We start from the raw sequence: 27708 nt of genomic DNA on the forward strand, positions 1-27708 counted from the left end.
TTCACTGATCATTGCTTTATTCCAGGGAACATAGTCAACTGCATTGCCTTCCCTTCTTCACAAAAGAACAATGAGTCCCTAAGTTCACAAGCAAGGTAAAACTTAGGATTCTTTCAGTGTAATACACAGAAGCCCGGACAGAAGTGCACATGCACTCCATACAGAAGTGCACATGCACCCCACACAGGAGCCAGACAGAGGTACATACATATCCCACACAGAAACCCAGCCAGCCAGTAGTGCACACACATTCCACAGAGAAGCCCAGCCCTGGTATACAGAGCTAGTTCCAGGTCAGTCAGGGCTATATAGTAAAACCATGTCTCAAAAACTAAAGTAAGAGCCGGGCGTTGGTGGTGCACACCTTTAGTCCCAGCACTAGGGAGGCAGAGGCAGGTGGATCCCTGTGAATTCAAGGCCAGCCTGGTCTAAAGAGCAAGTTCCAGGACAGGCTCCAAAACAATACAGAGAAACCCTGTCAAAAAAAAAAAGAAAAAAAAAAAAAAACTAAAGCAAAAAGGTTACATGTGCTGGGTCTGGAACTCAGTAGTAGAAGTAAAGGAGGTGCTAAGACATGTGAAGCCCTGGGTTTGAATCACAGCATGCTCCTTGCAGGCCCCTGGAAACTTAAATCAGTAAGATTTAAAGTCTACTTAAGAAAAATAACAACCCACATGGCTCACCTTATGGAGAGCTCAGTGCAGAGAACTTGCCTTGCATGAGACTTGAATTCTATTCCCTAATGTCACACAGAAAATTATACTAATAAGATACAATTTACACACTGCCAAGCACGATGGCAAACATCTGTAATCCCAACACTGGGAGGATAGGCAAGAGAACTGCAAGTTTGAGGCTAGCCTGAGCTACAGAGCAAAACTCTACCTCAAAAAAACAAAACAAACTGAAATTAAGAATAAATAAGGCTTTTTGTAGACAAAGACCCTTTTCTCTAACAGAGCTACAGAATGACCAGAAGGACCTGCAAAATTAATGAGATAAGAGATGCTGGAAACTCAAAATCTCATTAAGCCTCAGATAATTTGATAGTTTTAAAAGGCCTTAGTACTAAACCAGGCATTGTGGTGCACACCTTTAATCCTGGCACTTGGGAGGCAGAGGCAGGCAGATCTCTGAGTTGAGGCCAGCCTGTCTATAGAGTGAGTTCCAGGACAGACAAGGTTACACAGAGAAACCCTGTCTTGAAAACCCAAAAATATTTAAATTAAAAAAAAAAAGGAAAAGGACTTCAGCCTGCTATAGTTCAAGAGACAAGCACAGGCTATGGATGAGAAGCCAAATTCCTGTTTTGTACTTGGCTTTGATAGGCTGGACACAAATGGTGGCCCAACCATATGAATGACAGCATGGAACAAAAAGCTTAGTTAAAGTTAGTGGCTTCAGAGAGAAGCCATGGGGTGGGATCAGTCCTCACACTTCAGCTAAGAATGGCTCCCAGGGCAACCCCGTCAGGAACGGGCTACCAAGTATACCTTGAGGGCAGAGTTGGCCCTTCAGGCTTGGAAGCAAGAGATGGAAAACAAGTTGTTAGAGGATTTCCAGTAAGACTGGAGACACAGAAGGTTACCTAAAGTCAATTTAAATATCCTCAGAAGAAAAAACCTGGAGGTCTCATAAAAGGAAAAAACAAAAGCAAAAATAAGCCCAGAATATCCATGGATGGACAGATAAAGGAAACAGAGCAATGGATCAGATGCATGGAGATCGCTGCTGAGGTGGGTATCTGTCCTACAAGGACTGTGCGTCACTATATCCTAGAAGTTCTACATGAAGGTCATCTTCTTCCCCCAGACTCAAGTGAGATGAGAATCCACCCCAACTTCACTGATCTACCAATCCATGGCCATAGCTCCTTAGCTGACCCTCTTCCCCAAGGTTCTCCACTTTGGCAGGATGCTTCCGTTTTACCGCCAGGCTCGATTGAGGAGTTTCACCTGTGCCAGCCTCTTTGTTATCATGGTGGCAAAAACCAGGCCAAAAAGGACACTGCTGATTAGCACATAGTCATAGTCATCCTTCAGGACATCAAACTGCTTGGATGGGTAAACTCGAGTTTGGTAAATGTCCAAACCGTAGGCCACAACCTGAAAGACAGATAGAATGAGAATTGGGAAAGAAAGGCAGCCAGTGAGTCACTAGCACCTCAGACGCAGTCATGAAGGAGATGGGATTCTCAGGGCACAAGGCCACACTGCAGATGCCACATGGGGCCACTCACCAAACAAGTGGACTCCAGACCTGATGGTGCTGTGTAGATGCCTCGCATTCGAGAAACTGTCTGGTTATAGTTTATGAATCGCTCTGCATGGATCTGGACATCTGGAGAATATGGGATCAGGTTCTCCTCTCTGCAAACACAGGAGACGGACAGGGAATCTAAAAGCTGCTCTAAAGGTCTTTCTTGGCTGCCCTTCCTGGACCTGGGAAGGCTCCAGAACACACATCAAAACTTGAATCTTCTTTGAGGCCTACTGGAGATAGTCAACACTGAATGAATGATGAAGGGCTGTATGGAAGGCTGGTTGGAGAATAAGGTTAAGTTCCAATTTGATAAGAGCATATAACACAAGTCAGGCATGGAATTGTACACTGATAAATCCCAGCACTTAGGAAGCTGAGACAGGAGGACTGCTTCAAGTTCAAGGCCAGCTTGGGCTACAACGATTTCCAGGCCAGCTTGAGCTAGTGAGATCCTATCTCAAAAAAAAAAAAAAAAAAGGAAACATCACACAGCTGGCCAGCACTGCACACCAGAAGAGAGTCAGGCTACTTTCAAACCAACATGCTGAACCACTGGCAACTCCTGCTCTCTGCTCATCCTTGAAAAGCCTATTACCCTTCTTCTGGCTCCACCCCCTCTCTTGTTCCACTCCATACTCCTCTGTTCCTCCACTGCCTACCCCTCTGGGTGTCCCTCAGTGAAAAGACTTCAGAATACAGCAGAGGAGACAGGCCCAGATGATAACTGGAGCAGTCACACTAACGGTGAAGAGTCAACAAGCTGCAGACTTCCCTATCCAATCTGCCCCTTCCTCACCTTCTTCCCTTCCTAGGTCTGCACCCATCACTGCTCCTCCTCCACTTGTACAGCCTTCAGACTCAGCAGACATGACTTCAGGGCCTTGGTGCTGTTTCCTCTGCCTGGAATATTCTCCCTCAGATACCATACAGCAAGAGACTACACCTGCCATCTTCACATCACCTTTCCAAGGGGTACCCCAGGGTTTGACCTCAAATTCTCCCATACACATCCTCACAGCCGTCCCGTACTCTTCTCTCTTTAGCATTTAGCAGTGAATAACACTTGACTTGTTACTTATATCATTTCCCACCCAGATACCGGCAGAGCTCACGGTCATTTTTCCACCTCAGCCTCTAGCATGGCAGACTGAGAACTAACTTATCAGTGGGATTAAGTTCCTGATAATCAGAGCCTTCTGCCCACAGCAGGCTCACCTGCTTTGTTCTGTTGGGATCTCAGGACGCCGGGGATCCAGCAAGGCCTTGGGGAGGGAAAGGATTGCTCCAGAAGGCAGCCCAACTACACAGGAAGAAAGAAAGGTTCGTATTTACTTAATCCTGAATGAGGGGCAGTTACATAAAAGTTTACAATTAAGAATCTCAAATAAACAAAGGAAAAAACAGGTCATTGGGCTGGAGAGATGGCTCAGAGGTTAAGAGTAATGGCTGCTCTTTCAGAGGTCCTGAGTTCAATTTCCAGGAACTACATGGTGGCTCACAACCATCTATGATGAGGTCTGGTGCCCCCTTCTGGCATTCAGGCATAGAAACACTGTATACATAATAAATAAATAAAATCTTTTTTTTAATTTTTTTATTTATTGTGTATAGTCTTCTGCCTGCATGCCAGTGGAGGGCACCAGATCTCATTCAAGGTGGTTGTGTGCCACCATGTGGCTGCTGGGAATTGAACTCAGGACCTCTGGAAGAACAGTCAGTGCTCTTAACCGCTGAGCCATCTCTCCAGCCCAAAGTTATCAGAAAACACCTCTTTTTTTTTTTTTTTTTAAGATTTGTTTATTTATTACATATACAGTGTTCTGCCTACATGCCAGAAGAGGGCACCAGACTGAATTGTAGATGGTTGTGAGCCATCATGTGGTTGCTGGAAATTGAACTCAGGACCCCTGGAAGAGCAGTCAGTGCTCTTAACCTCTGAGCCATCTCTCCAGCAATAAAATCTTTAAAAAAAAACAGGTCATCAAGGTCCCATTAAATAATCAAAAACAAACAAAATGAAACCATTGGAAACAATAAAACAGTAATTCACAAGAGTATGAGTGAAGGTGCCTGGTTCTGAAAACACTGGTTTCTTCCCATATTCTAGCTAGCCTGAGGCCATGTGGGCTATTGGGTAATGCAGCCAGGAAGACAGAGGACCAAGCATTAAACAACATCAGTTTTGTAATGGTAATCAAAGGTCCTGTGATGCCCAGAGCTAGCATCCTTCTACCTGAAAGTAGCACCCAGTACCTATCAAATCTAAGAATCCCAAGTGTCTTAAATAAACTAAACTCTCACTGAGTCCCAATCTTAGATTCTAACAAATAAGTTCTGTGGTTTTTTCAAGTCTGTACAGACTATGTTAAGAATGGCAATGGGGGGGGGGGCACGAGTGGGAAGAGATGGCTCAGTGGTTAAGAGCACTGGCTGTCCTTCCAGAAAACAGGGGTTTGATTCTCAACTCCCACATGGCAGCTCACAACTACTTGTAACCACCTGTAACTCCAGCTCCAGTGAATCCAACGCCCTCTTCTGGCCTCCCTAAGCACCAGGCACCCATGTGGTACACAAATGTGCACAAAACACCCATAGACATAACATAATTTTTTTAAGTTAAAAAAAATGACATCGCCGGGCATTGGTGGCGCACGCCTTTAATCCCAGCACTCGGGAGGCAGAGACAGGCGGATCACTGTGAGTTCGAGACCAGCCTGGTCTACTCAGTGAGTTCCAGGACAGCCTCCAAAAACAATACAGAGAAACCCTGTCTCGAAAAACCAAAAAAAAAAAAAAAAAAAAAAAAAAGACATCAAGAGCTAGGTATGATAAAGAACACCTTGAATTCCAGCACTTGGAAGGCAGAGAGAGAATCTCTGGGATTAGAGGCCAGTCTGGTCTACATAGTGAGTTCTAGGACAGCCAGGGCTATGTAGAAAGGCTCTGTCTCGGAAAAAAAAAAAATCAGAATGCTGGGCATTCAAGATGTGGGGCATGAAGATTAGGAGTCTGAGGCCACCTTGGGTCATGTAAGATCCTATCTCAAACAACAACAAAGAATGACATTAAGAGTCAGACACAGGGGGCTGGAGAGATGGCTCAGAGGTTAAGAGCGCTGTATGCTCTTCCAGAGATCCTGAGTTCAATTCCTAGCAACCACATGGTGACTCACAACCATCTGTAATGCAGCCTGGTGCCCTCTTCTGGACTGGGCAGAACACTGTATATGTAATTTAAAAAAAAAAAGAGTCAGACACAGAAAGACAGGCTCCAGGAAGAGATGGTGGGGGAAAGAGAAAGAGAGCCCAGGGAACTCCACGCTACATGGAAATACAAGAGCGACTTTGTAGAGGGAGGGAGGAGACCAGCAGAGGGCAAGGTTATAGTGGGGGAAGGGTATAAATTAGAGCAAAGAATATTGACACGTTATTGTGTGTGTATGTGAGAGAGAGAGATAGAGACAGAGAGACAGAGAGAGACATTAGGGATAGCTTTCTGAGCTTCGAGAAAGCACCAAAGAAAGGAAATGGCTCATGAGAATCGAGGACTGAGCAAAGGCCATCAAAGCTTAACTAAGCAAGAAAGAGAGCACAGTCTCCCTGTTGGCAGTGCATCCCCCTTCAGTGTGAACCCAGTCTCCCTGTTGGCAGTGCATCCCCACTTTGATGTGAACCCAGTCTCCCTGTTGGCAGTGCATCCCCCCTTCAGTGTGAACACAGTCTCCCTGTTGGCAGTGCATCCCCCCTTCAGTGTGAACACAGTCTCCCTGTTGGCAGTGCATCCCCCCTTCAGTGTGAACCCAGTCTCCCTGTTGGCAGTGCATCCCCCCTTCAGTGTGAACCCAGTCTCCCTGTTGGCAGTGCATCCCCACTTTGATGTGAACCCAGTCTCCCTGTTGGCAGTGCATCCCCCTTCAGTGTGAACACAGTCTCCCTGTTGGCAGTGCATCCCCCCTTCAGTGTGAACCCAGTCTCCCTGTTGGCAGTGCATCCCCACTTTGATGTGAACCCAGTCTCCCTGTTGGCAGTGCATCCCCCTTCAGTGTGAACACAGTCTCCCTGTTGGCAGTGCATCCCCCCTTCAGTGTGAACCCAGTCTCCCTGTTGACAGTGCATTCCACTTTGGTGTGAAGTCCTCTTAACACTCACTGAGTAAGTGCCGGCTGGTGATGCCCCGCTCTGTGATGGTAGCCTCCATGGCACTGATGGAGGAGGGGAAGATGTAGGACTGCTGGAGGACCTGGGGCAGCTGGGGACGGTCTAGGGAGCTGAAGGCAGTGGCATTATACTGCTCAGTGCCCTCGTAGAGCTCCAGGGCGGTCAGTTCATTGCGCCGAGCCTTAGAGTTCCAGTACTGGTACTATGGGCAGAAGGGGAGGCGAGCAGGGTTTAGTGTCAGATCAATTGAAAAGGGAAGGTTACACTACAGCAGCTTCAGACCAGGAAAGAAAAGAACCAGCTGTCCCCTGCTCTTCTTCCTGGTTGCAGTTTTACTAACTTCCATGACAGCTTTGTCTGAGCTGTAAGTTGTCCATGACATGAGAATAGCCAATGTGTTCTGGAGTCATAGTAATAACAGTCACTTTATGGAGTTTATGAGGTGCACTGTTCTGAGCTCGCCCAGAGGAGACTACTGCTGTCCCTACCTCACAATGCAACTAGAGCTCACAAGACGGAAGAGCAGAGCTCAAGACCAAGTAGTCAGATCTGGCCCCAGGGGCCAGTGCTACCGTCCAGGGGCCTGAGGCATTGAGAAAGGAAAGTGGCTCCTGTTTCTGGAAAGAACATAAGACTCAGGGCCCTCCGGAGCTGCTGTGTGTCCCTGGTAGTGACTCCTTACCACTACCCAGTTCTCTGAATGCACAAGGTGGACGGGGCCCTTGGCCTTCTTCTGCACAGAGGAGTGGATGATACGGCCAGTGACACCATCAATGAGGAAGATGCCAATAAAGGTGCGCTCATGGTGAACATCCGTGCTCTCTGTCACCACAGCCAGCAGGTTGGGGTTCAGACTCTAGGGAGAGAAACCATGATGACAAACTTTAGGAACCATGATAGCATGTCGTGTACTTGGCTCTTCTGTGAACCCTGGGACCTGAGGCCAATATGGAGCTCAGCTGCTTGGCAAAGGAACCAGCACTGCTGAGCAAAACAGCTCCTATGTAGTTTCTCAACTCAATGCTTGCTTTGCATATTCTGAGGACTGGGGCCACACTGCAAACCCTGCATGTCCCTTAATCCTCTCTGAAATCTTACGATACAGCCACCCCCCACAATGTAATTCTGAGGACCAAATCCAGGTGGAAGTGCCTTTGTCTGCTGAGCCATCTCGTTCACCACCACCACCTTCTTCTGAGACACAATGTCACTATGGAGTCTAAGCTGGTCTTAAATTTACAATCCTCCCATTCACCTCAGCCTTCTGAGTGATGGAATTAAAAGTGTACCACCATCCCCTAAGGTTGTTTGTAGCCCACAAACCACCTCAGGGAATTTCTGATGGACTGACTAACCTTTAACCCCAGAAGACTGCAGTCATGCCTGTGCTATTAATAAATCTAGCGTCTAGCCGGAAGGGCCATACAGCAAGCACTGGGAGAAGATGAACAGCTCATGTGATGCCCACAACCAGAGGCAGAAGGGACATTTGTTCAGGCTGGGTACATAGCTGGGTGACAGAGTACTTCTCCTAGTGCAACAGATCCCTGAGTATATCCACAGCACACACATACTTCACAGACAACAAACCAAACATACAGCAATCAAATGACTTGACCATAATTTCAACACTTCCTTTCCCTAAAGCCTTACTTGGGCCAGTGAAATGCCTCAACAGGTAAAGATACTTGCCACCAAGCCTCCTGTCAACCTGAGTCCCAACCCCAGGACCCACACGGTGAAAGAAGACAGCCAACTCCCACAAGTTGTCCTCTGACTTCACATATACAAAATAAATGATGTAACAAAATAAGTAGGACAAGTTAGTGCATGCTGTGCCTTTAATCCCAACACTCAGAGGGAGAGTGATCTCTGTGAGTTCAAGGATAGCCTGGTCGACAAAGTAAGTTTCAGGACAGCCAGGGCTACATAAAAAAAAAATCTAAAAATCATACAGATTAATAAATAAAAAGCAACCTTCCTCATTGCTAGGCTGCTGCACCGTACCTTATAGAGCACACTTCGATCCCCCATCACTCGGCCCTGGGAATGCACATGCTCGCCGCTGCGTTTCCCCTTCACCTTGACTACCCGCTGCACTTCTGGGGGAATGGTGAGCTCCCAACTCAGTTCCACAGTGAGATCCTAGGGAAGAGAAGAGCACTTGTGACCAAGGGATAGGCCAGGGCCAGAGATGGAGGCAGAGGCCTCCTACAGCTGAGACAGTTGGCAGTGTGGTATCTAGAAGGACCAGGAGCAGACTCGGCTTAGGCTGGATGCATAGGTAAGTCAGTGATTTACTTACCGAGTTTGACTCCCACACCCAGATAAAGGAAGTCTAGGGGTAGCTGCACTTGCACTTGTAATCCCAGAACAGAGAAAGTGGAGAAAGAAGGACCCCAGTGGTTCACTGGCCAGCCAGCCACGCCTACTCAGTGAGCACCAAACCAGGAGAGCACCCACAAAGTGAAAGTACAAGGTGGTTGGCACTTGAGAAATGACACCCAACACAGTTTGACTCTGGCCACTATACATATACATACATGTGTACTTACACCCTCACACACATGTATATATACACAAAAGCAAAACCTGTGAAGAAGTTTAGAAGTCTCTGTTTAATAAAGGAAAATATAGCTGGGTCTTCACAGTGAGTTCCAGGCCAGCCAGGCAGGATTACACAGTGAAGCTCTTGTCTCAAAGAGATACTAAGCCTGGTAAAATGGTTCAGCTGGTAAAGATGCTTGCCACCAAGCCTGACAACCAAAGTTCAGTCCCTGACACCTATATGATGGACAGAGAGAAATGGCTACTGCAAACTGTGCTCTGACCTCCACATGAGTGTCATGGTATGTGGGCTCATGCTTGTACATGCATATATACACACACTTCGCTACACTCATACAGAAAAAAAATGTAATTACTTTGTTTCGTTTTGTTTTGTATTTTGGTTTTTCGAGGCAGGGTTTCTCTGTGGCTTTGGAGGCTGTCCTGGAACCAGCTCTTGTAGACAAGGCTGGTCTCGAATTCACAGAAATCCACCTGCCTCTGCCTCTGCCTCTGCCTCCCAAGTGCTGGGATTAAAGGCGTGCGTACCACCGCCGCTGCCGCCACCTGGCAATGTAATTGTTTATGAAAATAAGCGTTGGTGGTGCATGTCTTTAATCCCAGCACTCGGGAGGCAGATGCAGGCAGGTCCCTGTGAGTTCAAGGCCAGCCTGGTCTACAGAGCAAGTTCCAGAACAGCCTCCAAAACAATACAGAGAAACGCTGTCTCGGAAAAAAAAAAAAAAAAGAAGAAAAGAAGCAAGAGGGGGCTTGGAGAGATAGCTCAGAGTTTAAGACCACTGAATGCTCTTCCAGAGGACCCAGGTTCAATTCCCAGCACTCATATGGTAGCTTACAACTGTCTGTAACTTCAGTTCTAGGGGACCCAACACCTTCACACAGACATACATGCAACCAAAACATCAATGCACATGAAATAAAAACAAATTATTAAAAAAAGAAAGAGGGGCTAGAGAGATGACTCAGAGGTTAAGAGCACTACTGGCTGCTCGTCCAGAGGACCTGGGTTCAATTCCCAGTACCCACATCGGTAGCGCACAACTGTCTCTAACTCCAGTTCCAGATGAACTGACACCCTCTCACATAGTATATAAAGGCAAAACACCAGCGTATATTAAATAAGTAAATAAATCACTAAAAAGAAAATAAGAAAGATACTAAAGCAAGGAGTTGGGAATGTAGCTCAATTTATAATCCCAGAGTTTAGGAAGCTGGGAGAAGAAGGCTGCCATGAGTTCAAGGCCAGCCTGAACTACATAGTAAGACCCTGCCTCAAAATAAATAACGGCTGGAGAGATGGCTCAGCAGTTAAAGGCTAGACTCACAACCAAAATATAAAATAAATAAGTAAGTAGGGTACCTGAAAAAATAATGAAGCCCAGCTGGGCAGTCAGTGGCAATGCACACCTTTAATCCCAACTCTCAGGAGGCAGAGACAGGTGGATCTCTGTGAGTTCAAGATCAGCCTAGTATACAGAGCAAGTTCTAGGACAGCTAGCCAGGATTTCTAGGACAGACTAGCCTATACAGCAAGTTCCAGGGCAGCCAGGGCTGTTAGACAGAGAAACCTTGCCTCAAATAAATAAATAAATAAACAAACAAATAAGTGACATTAAGTAAAAATGCAAATAAATAAATAAGATAAATGTAGATCTGTTCTCTTTGAAAAAGACATAATTTTATGAGACATGTGGATGCATGTGTCCATACAGCTATGCTTACACTATGACTAGCACACAGCAAACAGCTGGCAAGGACAGCTGGGAATGGGATACAGGGATATGTGTATTTGCTCAAGGGATTTTTTTTTTTTTTGAGATAGTCTCTCTGTGTAGCCCTGGCTGTCCTGGAACTCACTATGTAGTCCAGGTTTTTTACATGTGTGAGTGTTTTGCCTGAATATATGTTTGTGCACCACAGGAGGTCAGAAAAGAGTGTTAGATTCTCCTGGGGATGGAGTCATAGGAGGTTGTGCTGCCATGTGGGTGCTGGGAACAAATCCAGGTCCTCTGTAAGAGCAGCCAGTGTTCTTTACCACTGAGTCATCTCTCTGGCCCCTCTAATATTTTTAATAGATATTTTATTAATAGGGGCCAGAGAAATGGTTCAGTGGTGAACCACTATCTGAACCAAGAGCACTGCTTGCTCCTCCAGAGGACCCAGGTTCAGCTCCACATCAGGAGGCTCACAGTTGTTTAACTGCAGCTTCCAGGGACTCAGTGTTCTCTTCCTACTTCCAATGGCACCTACACAATATGCCCTTACACATATACACATAACTAAAAGAAACAGTAAGAGCTGAAGAGCTGGCTCCATGGTGGAGAGCACCAGTTCTTCTTCTACAGGACCTGGGTTCATTTCCAAACATCCATTTGACAGCTCACAAGATCGGAGAAAAACCTGTGGGCATTAGTCTTCTCCTTCCAACTACCTGCTGAGCCTCCTCGCTACCCTCATCATCTGACTTTATAGACGTGAAAACAGGGCTGTGGACATAGTATGTTCCAGATCACAAAGTTAGCAAGCAATAAAGCTGAAGCAATAATCCCAGCAGCTGTGTCTAAGCTGTTCTCCCTTTACGTCTCAAGACATGAAAGGACAGAAGAGGAGGACTCTCTGGTGACCAAACACCACACAAACTTCCCTCTAGATGGTCCTGCTACTTTAGCCACAGCGTGCATGGATACTGGCAATCGCTGAACCCCTTGAGAGCCAACTGAGCCATTTCTGGAGAGTCCAAAGCACATGTTCTACTGCAATTTGATCAACAGCATCACTTTGGTACAAATGCTCAACTCAACCCTCATCCCTGACTCCTGCTTCATCCTCAGAGCAGCATGATAACCCCTTCCTGGGCTTCAGGATCTGTAGGAAACCACCGTGCACTGCTCTATCTGGAGCACTGAGGGTCATGTCCACCATGAAGCAACTGCCCTCCCCTGCCAGCGTTGGGAGATATTTGATCACGCTAGGATCCCCGAGTTTGTATTTACATTAATTAAATTAACCTTGGGAGGGGAAACAGGAGGAGAGAACAGAGGGGAACTGTGTTGGTATGTAAAATAAATTAAAAAAAAAGAAAAAAGGCCGGGCGTTGGTGGCACACGCCTTTAATCCCAGCACTTGAGAGGCAGAGGCAGGCGGATTTCTGTGAGTTCGAGGCCAGCCTGGTCTACAGAGCGAGTTCCAGGACAGTCTCCAAAACAATACAGAGAAACCCTGTCTCGAAAAACCAAAAAAAGAAAGAAAGAAAGAAAAAGAAAAAAGATTAACCTTGGGTCAGGAGGCTAAGTTAGCACTAGCTGATAGAAAGTAGCCACAGAGCATCAGAGGGCATCTGAAGAGGTAGAGACACACAGGAAGGAGGAGGGAAGGATTTGGAGTGTTGAGGCTGTTTTTGTTTGGTGGAGCAGAGGGATGCTTTCTTTCAGAAAAGCCAGCAACGAGGGAGGGTTAGCTAGGTGCTACTCAACCTCTCTAAGCTGGCAGTCTTTCACCCCAGCCTTTGAATATCAAGTTCTATTTATAAGTAGAATAGAGATTTACTTAAACCTACCTTTAGCCTCTTGGCAGAGCCAGTACCTGGGGGAACAGAATTCCGACCAGACTGCCACCAGAGAAGCAGGCCAGTAACTGTGGAGTCACAAATACTGGCTCAAATAGCACTAGATTAAGGTGCAGCCACTATGCCAAAAATAAAACATCAACCCAATATGAACAAATAGGTGCCTTTGAATTAGGCATCAGGGCCACTGTTTAACCAAACACCAGGAAAGACCCACAGTGCCCACAAAGACAGTCAGCTGCTTCTTCCCTACCTTCCGAAGCCGATATCCACTGAGGCGCCCCTGCTCTGCATCCACCAAGTAGAAGAAGATGGAAGGGGCAAGTTCATGCAGCTGTCGTAAGACATTCCGAGTTGCTGGAAAAGCCGTGACCTTGAAAAACCCAGATAGCCCAAAAGTGTTAAATGCAAGTTCAGAAACCTTGAAGCCCATTTCTCAAAAGCCATTAGTGCTTGTCCACTAAAGAAAGTTTAAACACAAAACAATGAATCATAAAACAAAACTATTTAAAGCCTAAATGTGGCTCTGTTAAGAACCTCAGTGTTGCTGGGTGGTGGTGGCACACGTCTTTAATCCAGAACTCAGGCAGCAGAGGCATGAGGGTCTCCATGAGCTCCAGGACAGCCATAGCTACACAGAAAAACCCTGTCTCCAAAACAAAAAAAACAAACAAATGAAAGAACTTCAATGTTAAGGGCTGGAGAGTTAGCTCAGTGGTTAAGAGCACGTACTGCTCTTCCAGAGGCCATGAGTTCAATTCTTAGAATGCGTATCAGGTGACTTATAATCACCTATAATTCCAGCTCCAGGGTGATCTGATCCTTCTGGCCTCTATGGATACCTACACTGATGTGCACATACCAAAACATAATTCAATTAAAAAAAAAAACTGGCCAGGTGTAGTGGTGTGCACCTTATGAACCTGGGTGCTCACAAGGGCAGTCATGTTGCTGAGGGTGGCCTGACAACAAACGTGTGCTGTCTAGTACGTGGGCCACCTCTGACAAGTACAAGTCTGATACCCCATCCCATACCCAGCCCCACACAGAAGACTCCATCGCCCCAAGACAACGCACCTTGTATTCATCATCCACCAACAGCAACACCTTGGCGTAGTCTTGATCCATGACTGGGAGAAGCAAGGACTGCAAGATGGGACGCTTCAGCACTGGGGGAGCCACCTGGCTCCACTTGCCAAAAATGGGATTGAAGACAAACAGAGAACTCATTCCTGTTTCCTACAATAGGCAGAAAACAGTCAAATTCAAACACAGAGGGAGCACACATCCCACAGGTGACCCTAGGATGCTGAGGTATCAACTGGACCACAAGGAACTCCCTGCTTTTTACCATGTTAGTAGAAAGTAAACTCTTGGCTGAAGATGACTGGTCCCCTAGGCTGATGTGAAAGGGAAAGACTGGACTGCTTTTCTAGCTAAGAACTGAGCATGATAAAGAGCAAATCAAAATCAACACCAGGCCAAGACAGCAGTGCACGCCTTTAATCCCTACACCTTCAGATCTCCGCAAGTTCCAGGTCAGCTGTGTCTACATAGCTTGTTTCAGGCCAGCCAGGGCTACATAGTGAGACCCTGTCCCAAAAACCAAGTCAAGCATAATTCAGCAATCTCAAGATTGCCAGATCCAAAAGAGGATCTACCAAATCCTGCCTCACAATACAGCTAGAATGGGTCCATGAAAATCCACTCAAATTCTAGAGGCAGAAATCACAACAGCTTTGTGCCCTGTCAGCTCTCACAGAGAGAAAACAGCACTCAGCTATTCGGGAGAGCCTCACTGTGAAGGGAGTGCACTGAGTGAAGGAGGAGCTAGTCCCTAGCCAGTTCCACCAGAGCTGGGTGGTCCCTCCAACCAGGCCAGAAAACGGCAGAAACAAGACTTCCAACCCAAGAGCTTCTCATGGAATGCCCAAGGCATGGCAGAAATTTCAACTGTGAAACATGCACACTTTGCGGCTCAGTATGCCTGGCCTCACCTTGTCCTTCACCAGCAGCGTGCACTGAGGGGGGTGGGGAAAATGAGCAGTAGTCCTCTGGACCATCAGCTTAAAGGAGGAGTCAGGCTTAACGTTGGGCAGATACTGCTTCCACAGGATAGTGCCAGAGCTGCTCTCGATGCCAAAGAGCTGCAAGATAAACAAACATTTGACTCACAACCTGAAAGAAACTGAAGAATTGATTCTATTCTTGTAGACTGGAACAAAGTAAGCCTGCGCCTGCACCTGTGCCTGCACCTGAGGTTTGCTTCCTAGGGCTCACATGCTCACCTTGCCTGAGGCTGTTACCATCACCATCATCTTCTGCAGGTTGAACTCATCTCTGGCCAATGTGTCAATGTTGATCTCATTCTTAATCTGGCTCCGGGGCTTCCGAGCATCGTAGAACATTTTCCAGAGGTGGGAAGTCCAGGCCTGGAGCAGGATAAGCTGAGATGACAGGCGTTTCAGGAACATCCCCAGCAAGCCATCTGGTGGGGGGGGGGGGAGAAAGGCACGCCCATCAGACAAGGAGTCCAGCAAGAAGGTACCTGTGCTCTCCCAGGAGGGACTTCTCCCTCTTCTGTAGAACCTTCCAGTCATTCACACTCCAGGCCATAAGTTTAAGGGGCAGTCTGGGTAAGATGCCAGCAGTCACACACAGCCATGCACAAGCTTCCAAAACCTCCTTACCTGGCTCTTAGAACTTCACCTACCCAGAATCTTGTAATAGGAGACTAAAAGGTAAGGAATCAGCCATGCAGGATGCAGCCATGCTGGGATGACCAGAGGAAGGCATCTAGGTACCACAGCAAAGCCAGAGAAATGTGGGTCTCAGGTGCAGTGGGAGCAGGTGTATGCATAAATGGTGCTCCTATCTCCCATTGCTTCATTCTACTTTGTTAACCTGCTCCCAGCATCACTTCCTGCAACCTATTCCTAAGGTTATCATTTCCCCTTGCCCCTGACTCCAAGGGTGAGTCATCACCCTGAAAAGTGTCCTCCATTAGAGATATGACAGGTGCATGATACCATGGAAAGGAGGAGGGTCTTGGGAGTCTCACAAACCTGAAATAAAATCCAGGCTCTAACCCCTACTGCTGTGTGACCCTGAGAAATGTGCCTTTGGTCCCTCATCTATTAAATGGCATGCAACTCAGAAGCCTGTTACAAAGAACAGATCCTATGACATCCACTCGGGATTGGGTATGGTGCCTGGTGCGTGCAAAGTGCTCATTAAGAGTATTTATCTTTAGCCAGGCAGTGGCACGCCTTTAATCACAGCCCTCGGGAGGCAGAAGCAGGTGGATCTCTGTGAGTATTATCACCTCTTTTCCACCAACCTCAACTCAGAGATGCAGAGAAGCAAGTCACAAGCAGAGCAGTCCACACATGTGTGTCTCACTGATGCAAGTCAGAAAAACAATTAACCAAAGTAGTCATGTGGACAAGCAAGGCGCAATGGGCAGAAAAAAGCAGGATTTACCTTGAATCGCTGGGTCCAGCAGCAGAAATAGATAGTAAAGTCAAATTAATTCTCAGCTTAAGAAAACATACAACACCTAGTACCATACCTGACCCAGAAGCCCTTAACAGCAACCTACTAGATAGCTGGCTGAATGGACTGGGGGACCGGGAGGTGGGGGAGCAGGATCGACTGGGGAGGAATGAATCATGCTCATCAGATGGCCATCAGTGGAGCCATTCTGACTCAGGGAGCACAGGGTTATATCCAGTCAGGTTTCTTTAGGCACATGTAGCTATTGCATTTGAGACAATGGATGGAAGTGCCTGATATGGAGCCTGACAATTTTTAGGTCCCCAGGCAATGACACTTTCAACTAACTACAGAGTAAAGACATTTTTGTCTCAGGATCATTCACCATAGGGACTAAGCGAAATTGTAGCTGCATAAACCACCAGGCTACTGATGCACTGAAAACGAGTCATGGGACTCCTTCAAAACATCTGGCTGAACCAGAAACCAGGGGCACAATGAGGTCCATAAACCCAGCTAACCCTCCCTCGAGCAGCCTCCCTGGGTTCATACCTGCCTTCTTGCCAAATTCTCCTTCCAGTTCAGCCTGTGCCCCAGTCAGGGGGAGGTCCACCATCTCCAGGCACACCACTTCTGCCAGGGACTCCTCTCGGCTCCATAATACCACCTTCCCAGCTACAGGAAATCAGTTTGCAAAAGCTCAGCCTGGCTCTCTAGCCCTGAGGAGACTCTTAGAGATGGCTGAGTTCGAGGCTTATGTAAAAGATCTCATGAGGCTGGGGTCAATAGTCAAGTGAGGAAGTTTTATATCTCACTCACTGCCCCTAAGGAACTGAGAAAATTCTCTGGGTACACTCTGCTTGAACCTTTCCCAAGGCTGTGCACAACCCCCTACCCACCTCTACCACACATGACTGGAATTCAGAGCATGCAGAAACACAAATGAGTATAGGAGGCACTCACCTAGCTGCTGCAGGAACAGCTGCAGATGGTCCTGTGTCTGCACCAAGGCCCGGTAGCCCACTGAGTCATCCTTCTTCAAGAACACCTGGATGTACAGCTATAAGCCAGACAATAAAATGCCAAATGGCTCCAAGGCATTGGACCCCAAAATTCAAAGGGTTGGGAGTTGGCTGAAGTCCAACTCATGGCATGATGTGAAGTCTAGACAACACAGTGACCATCTGGACACCAGCAAGAAAGCACACATTCTTCAGAGCCTCCACTGCAATGAGCTGAGGCTCTCTGATCTGTCCGTGAAGGGTGGCAAGTACTTGATGGGACTGTCGTCCCTTCATGCCCCAGTTGTACCCCACAAGGTGAGCAGGAGGCCAGGCCAGGACCATCCCAGACACTGAGGGACACAATTCAATGTCCCCAGAAGAGCACTGGGTAAGACGATGAGTATATAAAAGGAGTCAACCTGGAGTCATGAATTCCAGCAACATGTCTTGCTAACTCCATAACTCAAAATGCCCTGGGCCATGGGCACATTCACAAACCAGGTCAGTAACAATCCACAAGACTGCCAAGATGCCCTATGGATTAACATATAAACAAAAAGGGCCTCAAGCATACCAACAGCAATAGAGCTGGAGGGTCAGAGAACATACTGTTCTTGCAGAGAGCTCAGGTTCGATTCCTAGCACCCACATGGCAGCTCACAACTATAACTCCAATACCAGGGGATCAAATGTTCCATGTACTCATGTGGTGCACATGCATACATGCAAGCAAAACACTCATACACATAATAAATAAATCTAAAGCAACAACAGCAACAGCAGCTTTGCTCTTATCTATAACTAGGCAGGAGCTCTGGAGGAACTAGGAGCCTTGTTCTGAAAGCCCTAATCCAGGGGGACAGCTGTTGCCCAGCGCCAAGGACACGAAGTTCACAGGACAGAGTGAGAGGGTCAAGGCTGTCTGTCTCTTACCCGCTCAGGACGAGTGCCCTTTTGCTCCAGGCTGAAGGAAATCGCAGTGTCTAGCAGTCTCCTACCTGTCTCCACTAAGTAGAGGTTAATGGTGTAGGTTTGGTTGAAGCAAGCCAGAGAATCCTAGAGGTACAAACAGCACAGGTCAAAAATAAAGTTCCCTATAGTGTGTCCAGGGACAGTGTAAATCCCTAGAAAAGGGAAGAGGACAGAAGAGAAATGTGCATAAGAAAGGAAGAAAGTAAAGAGAGCCAAATGCTATGGCAGAAACAAGGTTGCTGGCTGAATAAACAAGATCACGACAGTGTGCAACCCAGAAGGGAGCCAGAACGCAGGGGTGGCAGCACACAGATTTAATCACAATACTCAAAACAGAGGCAGGACGATCTCTGAAACTGAGGCTAACCTAATCTACAAAGTGAGTTCTAAGACAACCAGGGCTACACAGAGAAACACTATCCCAAAAGACAAAAAAACAAGAAAGCCAGCTTTATACAACTACTATGTAAGTTTGAGAAGGCAGCCCGTGTGTATAACTACCATGCACATCTCAGAAGTCAGCCCGTGTGTATAACTACCATGCACATCTCAGAAGTCAGCCCGTGTGTATAACTACCATGCACATGTCAGAAGGCAGCCCGTGTGTATAACTACCATGTACATGTCAGAAGGCAGCCCGTTTGTATAACTACCGTGCACATCTCAGATGTCAGTCCGTGTGTATAACTACCATGTACATGTCAGAAGGCAGCCCGTGTGTATAACTACCATGCACATCTCAGAAGTCAGCCCGTGTGTATAACTACCATGTACATGTCAGAAGGCAGCCCGTGTGTATAACTACCATGTACATGTCAGAAGGCAGCCCGTGTGTATAACTACCATGCACATCTCAGATGTCAGCCCGTGTGTATAACTACCATGTACATGTCAGAAGTCAGCCCGTGTGTATAACTACCATGTACATCTCAGAAGTCAGCCTGTGTGTATAACTGCCATGCATGTACATGTCAGAAGTCAGCCCGTGTGTATAACTACCATGTACATCTCAGAAGTCAGCCTGTGTGTATAACTGCCATGTACATGTCAGAAGGCAGTCATGTGCAGGGAGGCAGAGAGTTCCCAGATTGGCCTTGACTGTGGACGAGGAAAGAAGGAAAAAGCTCTATGAGGCCACAACCAAGACCTGAGCCTCCTGTCAGGACCCCTCACTGCCACCAAGTGCACTGCAGAAGGCCCCTGGCTCTGCCAGCTTTGGAGACCCCAGAGGAATGCGGAAGTCAAGGTTCAGAAAGGAAATAAGGAAGGACAGATCCCAGGAGTCTACCTCCCCATCTTGCTAAGAGAAAGGACAAGATATGCCACTTAACTGACAGAACCTGAAGCCAGGAACTCAAGGGGACCTGCTAGCCTCAGTTGATATTGGCTTCTTTGGGTGGCCTCCTGGGTCTCCAGATCTGCAACACCACCCAGTAACCACCCTGCCCGCTCAATGTCACACCCTACCTGTGCCCTAGATGTCTCAGGAAAGCTCGCCATACTCCCATCCCCAGCATTACCAGGTTTTTGCTAGAGGAAAGAGACAAGAACACTTAGCCAAAGGGTCACCTCCCAGACACTTGTCTCCTCAGCACAGTCAGAAGGCAGATCTTACCTCTCATGCCCCACCTCTACAAGCCTATGAGCCCTTAAAGTCTTCAGTGAGGGCAGGGTAGCCACACTGGGACCCCATTCCTACTGAGGAGGAGACTGTGTGGAAAGAGAACTCATCTTTCTGCAGCCTCCTATCCATGAAAAGGTAGATGTTCCCCAACTTCTGACTGTAAGGGTTCCCAGCAGAGACAACGAAGCCCCGCGTGCTAACTGTCACACACGGTACTCACTTCAGTACGACAGGTCATGACTGCAGCCACTGTCTTCTCTCCAGTGGTGGCAAAGCTCACAAGAGTGGCCTGTAATGAATGTTAGACATCAGCCCAGACAACGGGATTTAAGGCAAATGTGTCTGGATTCAAAGTTCTGCCTCCTCCCAGCTTTGTCCTGGGAGACCTCTGGTCCTAGCAAGTGCACTGCCTGCAGTTACCTGGGGGAAGTTTTTGAGCAGAGTCACAGCACCGTGGTGGTAGTGCAGCAGAGCGTAGTGGCCCGGGGACAACTGTAGGAAGAACTGGGCCCGAGAAGGAGCCACTGGGCTGGGCTGTGTGGGCAGCACTCGGGGCTGGAATCCACTTCCAAATTCTAAGTCAGGAGACTGGGGGGGAGGTGGGGGGAAGAAAGGTGAGATGCTTACTCACTCCCACACCATCACACCAGGACCCTCTGCATGCTTTGCCAGGGAGCAGTACTAAACTACGGCAGACGGCTCCAGAAGCTCCTGTTACCCAAAGGAGACTATGGTCTGTACCCTGACAACAGCTCAGACGAAGGCCTAAGCTCTCCCCATGGCTGTCACAGCTCAGAAAAGCAACAGCAACACCATAGAGCAGTCATGCCAGCTCCCTATGCCCCACAGGTGACAACATCTCAGACCAGGAAAGCAGCCTCTCACCTGCAGGGGGATCTGCCGCAGTTCCCACTCCGTCTCCAGAGCCAAAGTGTGGAGGGAACGGGAGTTGGCATCAGGGCATACCAGGACAGCCTCGTCAACCACACCACAGGCCCCAGCGAGATGCTGCAGCCATGGAGTCCAAACCCTAACCTGCAGAGAGATTTCACAACAGACTCATGAAGAGAATCATGGTCCCTCTCAGCAAATCAACAGAATTGCTGCTGGAATCCCATGAGGATCCCAAGCTCAAAACCAGGAGGTGGTGATGATCCACACCTTTAATCTCAGCACTTGGGAGGCAGAGGCACACGAATTTCTGTGAATTGGAAGACAGCCTGATTTAACAGTGAATTCCAGGACAGCAAAGGCTACATAGGACCTATCTCAAAAGAAAAGAAAGGAAGGAAAGAAGAAAAGGGAGGGAAGGAGGGAGGGAAGGAGGGAGGAAGAGAGAGAGAGAGACAGAGACAGAGACAGAGACAGAGAGAGAAGGAAGGAAGGACAGAAAGAAAGAAAGAAAGAAAGAAAGAAAGAAAGAAAGAAAGAAAGAAAGAAAGAAAGAAAGAAAGAAAGAAAGAAGAAAAGCACGTCTGGTTCCACAGAGGCTCTTCTTGTCCTCACCCACCTCTATTATCAACCTCCAAACCAGAAGTACTTAGGAGTTTCTTTTTGGTCACTGGAAAAATGCACCAATACAGTAAATGCCTGATGGTTTGGAGGGGCATCAGATGTGGCTTCCTGTAATCTTTTCATATTCACCTTAAAAGATCTTAAAGTGACAGTACTAGATCCTCAGAGTAGCTTCCCAGCCAGCCCAGAGGAGGACTGTGTGTTAACAGAGTGCTTTACACACCTGCTGAAGATGAACCAGGAGCAGGAGACAAGCATCAGGGACACAAGCAGCTTTGCAGAACACAAGAGCACCCCCCCCCTCCACCTCCTGTGCAGAGAAGGCCTCTACCAGCTCTTTCCCACCCACCAGGGCCAGGCACCCTCTGTACCTGCTGAACAACCTCTCCATCCTCCACGTTAAACTTGACGACATTCACATGGCTGAAGGGAGCAATGCCAAGGGCCCACACCACCCCGGAGCCGTAGGAATACACCATCTGGTAGTGGATGCTGTCACTAAGAAAGGGAAGACATGACAGGGCCACTGACTTAGCCCTTAGACTTGAGCTTTCCCAGGGGCTTCCAAAACCAAGCTGCCATTTCCTAGTGAGATGTCACGAGCTGAAAACCTCCAAATCGAGCTTGTGTGGCTCACATAGCCTTTGTTTTCAGGTGTCTTGCTGTTGTTGTTTGCAGGGCTAGGGATTAAACCCAGAGCCTCACTAATGCTAGGCACCAGCCCCATCCCTAACCTTGGGTTTGTCTTTAATTTGAATTTCTCATCAACATTTCAAACTGATTATCACATATACAAGCCAGATTGCCAGTTTTTTCTAAGTGACAAATGTGACATGCCTACATGTATTTGGGGCACTACACCAGTTGTCTGACTAAGGCTGTAGAGGGAGGTAGGCCAGATACACTGTGGTTCCCCTACTGTAGGCTCCATCAGGTATGCCAGCCTCATGGATGTTTTGTACCTCTAGGATATTTTGAGCTTTGCGGGGGTTTGTTTTCTTTCTTGCACCACCACCATGTTCAGCTAGGAATTTGGATTTTTTGGAGGGGGCAAGGCTAAGAATCAAATGTACATGTCAGGTAGGCTCTAACCACTGGTCTGGTTCATATCTCCACCTTAACTTTAGCAATTTGACTTTTGGGCCCTGTTTCTTGCAAATAGTTGCAAGTGGCAGTCAACCCTTGCCTGACCTTCTAGCTACCCTGTTCCTTCCTAGCTTTCATGCTTCCCCCAGGACTTCTGGAAACCACTTTGAGCCTCCCTCAGCCCCTGCCTGTCATTCTGAGTCTTATCATGAAGAAAGCTTCAGAATAATGGGAGGGAGCAGTTGAAAGGCCCAGAGCACTGTGTGCATGAGCAGGCGCAGTTTCCTTATGTGGCAGCTCTAATGCCCCAGTCTGAATTTTCTCCACCATACCAAGTACACTCCAAGTAGCCTCAGCCTTTCCACTCAAGCTCACACGCAGAAGTAGACTACTCCCATGTGATGCCAACAGGAGGGCATCTGGCCAAGCAGCCTCAAGGAGATGGAGAGTGTTGTGGGGACTAGGACAAGATAGTCGTCACTTGGAAGGAGACTGCCTTACCTTTCTGGAAGATGTTCCACCCACTTCAGGTGCCCACTGGAGAGGTGATGGAGGGTGAGAGTCGTCTTCTTCAGAACTGCAATGTACCTCACTGACTCCTGCAGGCCCACCAGCCCAAGTGCCTGGAAACTGAGCACAGGTATGAGTGAGGGCCTTCAGCTAGAATGGCTGGCCCCACTACTGTCGTTGCTGCTTGCTGGGTCAGAAAACAAATACACCTGGATGCCAATGCTGGCTCTGCCTAATCCTGCCTCTACCAACTTGAGAATCTGCCTAAGGACCACTTAGGCACACTGCCTTTAAGCCTCCAAATCTCCTATGAGTTACCTTTTCCTTCCCCTGGGATTTCATGGGACTCAGGCCAACCCTCTAGCAAGCCCCCATCATTGTCAGGGTTATGACTATGCTATCATTGTTAGGCTTATGACTATGTCCACTACTGGGCAAGAACTTGACAGCTGTCTCACATTCACAGTGTTCTCATTGCCTTGGGTCCACCAAATGCTAGAAACCAAGTGAACTGCTATTGTAAGATGCATACACTAAAGCCAATAGGCATACAGATTAATCTCAGCAAAGATGGGGCAGTGGTCCAAGCTGTTCTATAACAGACAACTAAAATATGGAGTGTCAAGCACAGTGATACAGCTCTAAACCCCAGCCCTTGCCAGGTAGAGGCAGGAGTGTCAGAAGTTTAAGGCCAGGGCTGTCAAGATGGCTTGGCAGGTAAAGGAACTTGCTGAGCAAGGCTGAAAACCCAAGTTCAATCCCCAGAACCCACTTAAAGATAGAAAGAGAGAACTGACTCTGTGAAGCACATACCACCCCGCACACAGACAGACAGGCACCAAGGTCAGTCTCATCTACATAGCTACATGAGACCTGTCTCAAAGCAAACAAACATAAGGAACATGGAAAGTTTTGTATTATGTTTTTCTACCTAGAACACAGCACTCAAAGCTCATATATTATGGTAAGATTGGGACAGTGTTTATGAACAAAATAAACACTGTACCCACTACATAGCTGTTCGTCTAATAGGTGCTCAATTAACAAAATCCACCCAATTCATGGAAAACTTCATTTGCTCAGTAAATAAATGTGTGTGTGTGTGTGTGTGTGTTATAACAAGCAAATCAAGAATGGGCACCTACCTCCAAAGCCACAGAGAAACCCTGTCTCGAAAAAAAAAAAAAAAAAAGAACGGGCACCTACACCAGATATGGTGGCACACAAATTCTAGCACTCACAAGGAAAAGGAAGAGGAATCTCTCAGAGTTCAAGCCTACCATGGTCTACATATTTCCAGGATAGCCAGAGCTATGTAGAGAGAATCTGTTAAAAAAAAAAAATAGGGGAGAGGGCATCTGGGGCTAGAGAGATGGCTCAGTGGTTAAGAGCACTGGCTACTCTTCCAAAGTACTTGAGTTCAATTCTTAGCACCCACATGGTGGCTGGCAACCATCTGGTAACCCAGTGTAAGGGAATCCAACACCCTCTTTTGGCTTCCAAAGGGACTGCACTCACACAAACAGGCAAAACACCCATACACATAAGAAAAAAATTTTTGAAACAAGAGGCATCTGATGTGCTGTGACTCTTCAGTGGTCCCTGAGGAAAGGGTGGGGGGAAGCCCAAAGGCCCAGAGTTGTTGTCCATGCAGATCCCCTCACTCAGCCACAATCACAATGAAGCACCGCTTGTTCCCTACCTGCCACTGTCCAGAGTTGTCTCCCAGTTCAGGCCCCCGATGTTAGTCTCCCAAGAACGCATGATTCGCCCTCCATTGGATACAGTAATTGCATCTGGTAGAGACAAAGCCCACTGTCATTCCCCACACTTGCTCTGTTGCCTCATAAGAGCTATGGACTATGACCCCCACCTCCAGCAAGAACCTGCCCTTCACTGGCAAAAGCATCCCCTCTCCCTTCCCCATCAGAGTCTATACAAAGCAAAGAACCAAGCAATGGCAGATGGCACTGATCCCAAATGGAGACCAGGGGGCCTCTGCTTACCTTGTCCATGAACCAACATGGCATCCACAGCCCCTTCTGCTGTGCCCTTGTCAACATGGCGCCACACTGAGAGATAAGAGAGTCAGATGTTGCTGTCACTGTAACCCAATGAGACTAGAAAGGGGCTGTGGTCTTCATTTACATAGCATTATCCAACTTTAATTAGGAAGCAAGGAGTACACTAAGTGCTATGAGCTAGACCCACTTGCTGAAGAGTAACGGAGGAGGGTTCAAGAGGTACTGTTTTTCCCATCTGGGCTCTCTGCCCCTCCAGTCCACTACCACCCCATGAAACATACGAAGGAACGACAAGATTAACAAAATCTGGTTGGAGAGATAGCTCAGTGGTTAAGAGTACAGGCTACTCTTCCAGAATACCCTGTCCAATTCCCAACACTCACATGGTAGCTAGCAACTGTCTATATCCCCAGTTCCAGAGGATCCAACATCCTCAAAACAACAAATGTGTAGGTCAAACACCAATGCACATAAAATAAATTTTTTTAAAAAATCAAAGAATTAACAAAATCTATGCAATTCATAATTATGAAATCTCTTTTCACAACCTAAATTCCTACAAGCAATCCGAGCAGCAGGGATGACTCAAGGGTAATCATCCAAGCCATTACTGCAAAACAGGATAGAAAGCAGTTTTTGCAGTGTTATCTTAGTTAAGGACCTTCAGGATTGAGGACATTACAACGGCCAGTGACACAAATATACATATTGAAAGATGACAAGACTAGAGAAGACAAACAAGACGGTAAGCCATAGGTTACTCGGGTTCACTTCAGTCAGCTCCCCTCCCGTCTCCACAGCTCACTCACAGATCTCTCCAGTACGAGAATTTAATGCTGCAATCACATTCTTCTCTGTGGCCACGACCAACTTCTTGGATCCAGGGGAAAATTCTAAGGAGGCAAACTTCAGCTTCCCAACATACTGCTGTCTCCTGAGGAAGAGTGCACAACATCAGGGCAAAGTCATCACCACTAAAGGGACAAATTGCTGGGTTCACACCAGCACTTCTCCTTCATCCCATGCAAGAAACGTGTGCTCTGACCATACTCAAGATTTCTGTGCAATACACTCAGAAGCAAAAGGAGATAGGAGAGAACTACCACCAAAGAGAGGACAGACAGTAACAGTCTTACAGCTAAATGGAACATCTATTTTTCAAGCAACATCTCAAAGAGCCTAATTAACTTTTAGCTGCACCATAATGACTTCCAGGTACATATGCTACAATGAGGAAATACTGCTATCTGGACACACTAAACAAACATGGCATTCAAACTGCATCGCTCATTTAGACCACTGTGTTGTTTGTTGTTTTGTTTGTTTGTTTGGGGGATAGGAAGGGGTTATGGCTTTTTTTTTAAGACAGGGTTTCTTTGTGTAGCTTTGTAGACCAGGCTGGCCTAGAACTCACAGAGATCCACCTGCCTCTGTCTCCTGAGTGCTGTGCCACCACTGCCCAGGCTAGTCTAGCTAGTTTTAAAGGAGCTAAATTGGTAGTCGAGTCAAGTTTAGACTCAGTAATTTCTTATGTGCGGTTTCTTTTTTAAATACAATTTATTAATTTTTATTTTGTATGTATTGTTTTTTTGCCTATATGTATGCCTATGTGATGATGTCAGATCTTGGAGTTACAGACAGTTGCTAACGGCCATGTGGGTGCTGGGAATTGAACCCAGGTCTTCTAGAAGAGTAGTGCTCTTAACCATTGAGCTATCTCTCTAGCCCCCTCTATGAGTTTTCACATGACTTTATTCTCTGTGTAGCCACCAAACAACCCTACCAAGTGTGTGTGTAAGGCAAATGCTATTGCCTTCATTTCACAGATGAGGAAACCAAAATCCAGAAAGTCCAGGGTTCCAAAATAAAACCTTTTAAAAATACTATTATTCAACTGTATGTCAACTGTCCCAGGAGCATGCAACAGTTAAGCAGCCAAATATTCATTGAAACTGAAGGAAGAAGTAAGCGAATGAATGTCTGGATGATAAGTTTGGAGAGGACACTGTGCCCAGAGTGTCCCTCAAAGGGAGGGGTAGAGACAGAGAGAGAGGAGACAGAGAGAGACAGACAGACACCACACACACACACACACACACACACACAGATACTTAGAACTTTAGGAGGTGTGTGTGTGTGTGTGTGTGTGTGTGAGAGAGAGAGAGAGAGAGAGAGAGAGAGAGAGAGAGAGAGAGAGAGACTTAGAACTTAGAGAGAGAGAGAGAGAGAGAGAGAGAGAGAGAGAGAGAGAGAGAGAGAGACTTAGAACTTTAGAACCTGTAAGACAGGAGGGCTAAGAGACGGCAGCTAGTTCCTTCACTGGTTCACTGGAGATCACAAACCTGACAGCCACAAAATCGGATATGACAAGAAAGGAGGGAATCAGTGACCTCTGACCCTAACGCTAAAGCATGGCTGGATGGCAGGGCTGGCCCCACTAAAGTGCCATCTGCAGGGTCACATACGGGTCGGCAAGAGCCCTAGGTGCTTAACTTAATAGTCTCGGATCGACGTCTTCAAATTCTTCGTATCTGTAGAAGGGACGCTCAGGTTTCCATTCTGCACAGGGTGCAGCATTCATTCATTCATTTACCTCTCCCGTAAAGGCCCGGCTGTAAGTTATAAACTGGGTCCTGCTCCATGGCAATCTCCTTCCTGCTACCAGAGGGAGACAGGTGTTGGGAAAGCAGACACCTACTTCCTGGAGAAGCGTCACCCATACGCACCAGTCAAACTTGCCCACTTGATCTTCGTAGACTGCGGCCGCAGGGAGAAGCAGCGTAGCCAAGAGCCAGAACCCGAACGCCACAGCGGCCACCATGATTGAAGGGCAAGCGCCGCCCGCAGCCATCCCAGCATGCACTGGGCCTCAAGCCCCGCCCAGCGGTGAACCATAGAGAGGAGGCGGTGCGCTAGGCACTTGGAG

General features: G+C 47.3%; 1 protein-coding gene across 2 annotated transcripts; it reads right to left on the reverse strand.

The window, feature by feature from the left end:
* Window positions 1-27657, reverse strand: Emc1 (ER membrane protein complex subunit 1). Of its 2 annotated transcripts, XM_013121269.3 has the most exons (24): window positions 27509-27657; window positions 25592-25716; window positions 24765-24830; window positions 24461-24554; window positions 22750-22878; window positions 21534-21660; window positions 20533-20682; window positions 20068-20235; window positions 19868-19936; window positions 19491-19553; window positions 17985-18107; window positions 17011-17107; window positions 16600-16722; window positions 16036-16044; window positions 14841-15040; window positions 14550-14699; window positions 13630-13791; window positions 12806-12925; window positions 8427-8564; window positions 7102-7275; window positions 6411-6621; window positions 3478-3562; window positions 2240-2369; window positions 1-2105 (listed from the first exon to the last, which is right to left on the reverse strand). In XM_013121269.3, the coding sequence occupies exons 1-24, from the start codon at window positions 27631-27633 to the stop codon at window positions 1926-1928; spliced, it is 3018 nt and encodes a 1005-aa protein (XP_012976723.2). In that variant the 5' UTR covers window positions 27634-27657; the 3' UTR covers window positions 1-1925. The 2 variants fall into 2 exon arrangements, with proteins under 2 accessions (XP_012976723.2, XP_012976724.2); XM_013121270.3 differs by lacking the exon at window positions 16036-16044.
* Between the last annotated feature and the right edge of the window lie 51 nt (window positions 27658-27708).

Source organism: Mesocricetus auratus, unplaced genomic scaffold, assembly GCF_017639785.1.
Source record: "Mesocricetus auratus isolate SY011 unplaced genomic scaffold, BCM_Maur_2.0 Super-Scaffold_100014, whole genome shotgun sequence".
Taxonomy (NCBI): domain Eukaryota; kingdom Metazoa; phylum Chordata; class Mammalia; order Rodentia; family Cricetidae; genus Mesocricetus; species Mesocricetus auratus.

What these genes read in the sequence shown, in the direction of transcription:
- Emc1 (XM_013121269.3), bottom strand. Translation starts at nt 27,633, where the DNA reads ATGGCTGCGGGCGGCGCTTGCCCTTCAATCATGGTGGCCGCTGTGGCG. An exon ending in ACAACTCTGGACAGTGGCAG is followed by an intron (nt 22,879 to 24,460) that starts GTAGGGAACAAG and finishes ACCTGTGCTCAG; the next exon opens with TTTCCAGGCACTTGGGCTGG. An exon ending in ATCGAAGTGTGCTCTATAAG is followed by an intron (nt 7,276 to 8,426) that starts GTACGGTGCAGC and finishes TTCTCTCCCTAG; the next exon opens with AGTCTGAACCCCAACCTGCT.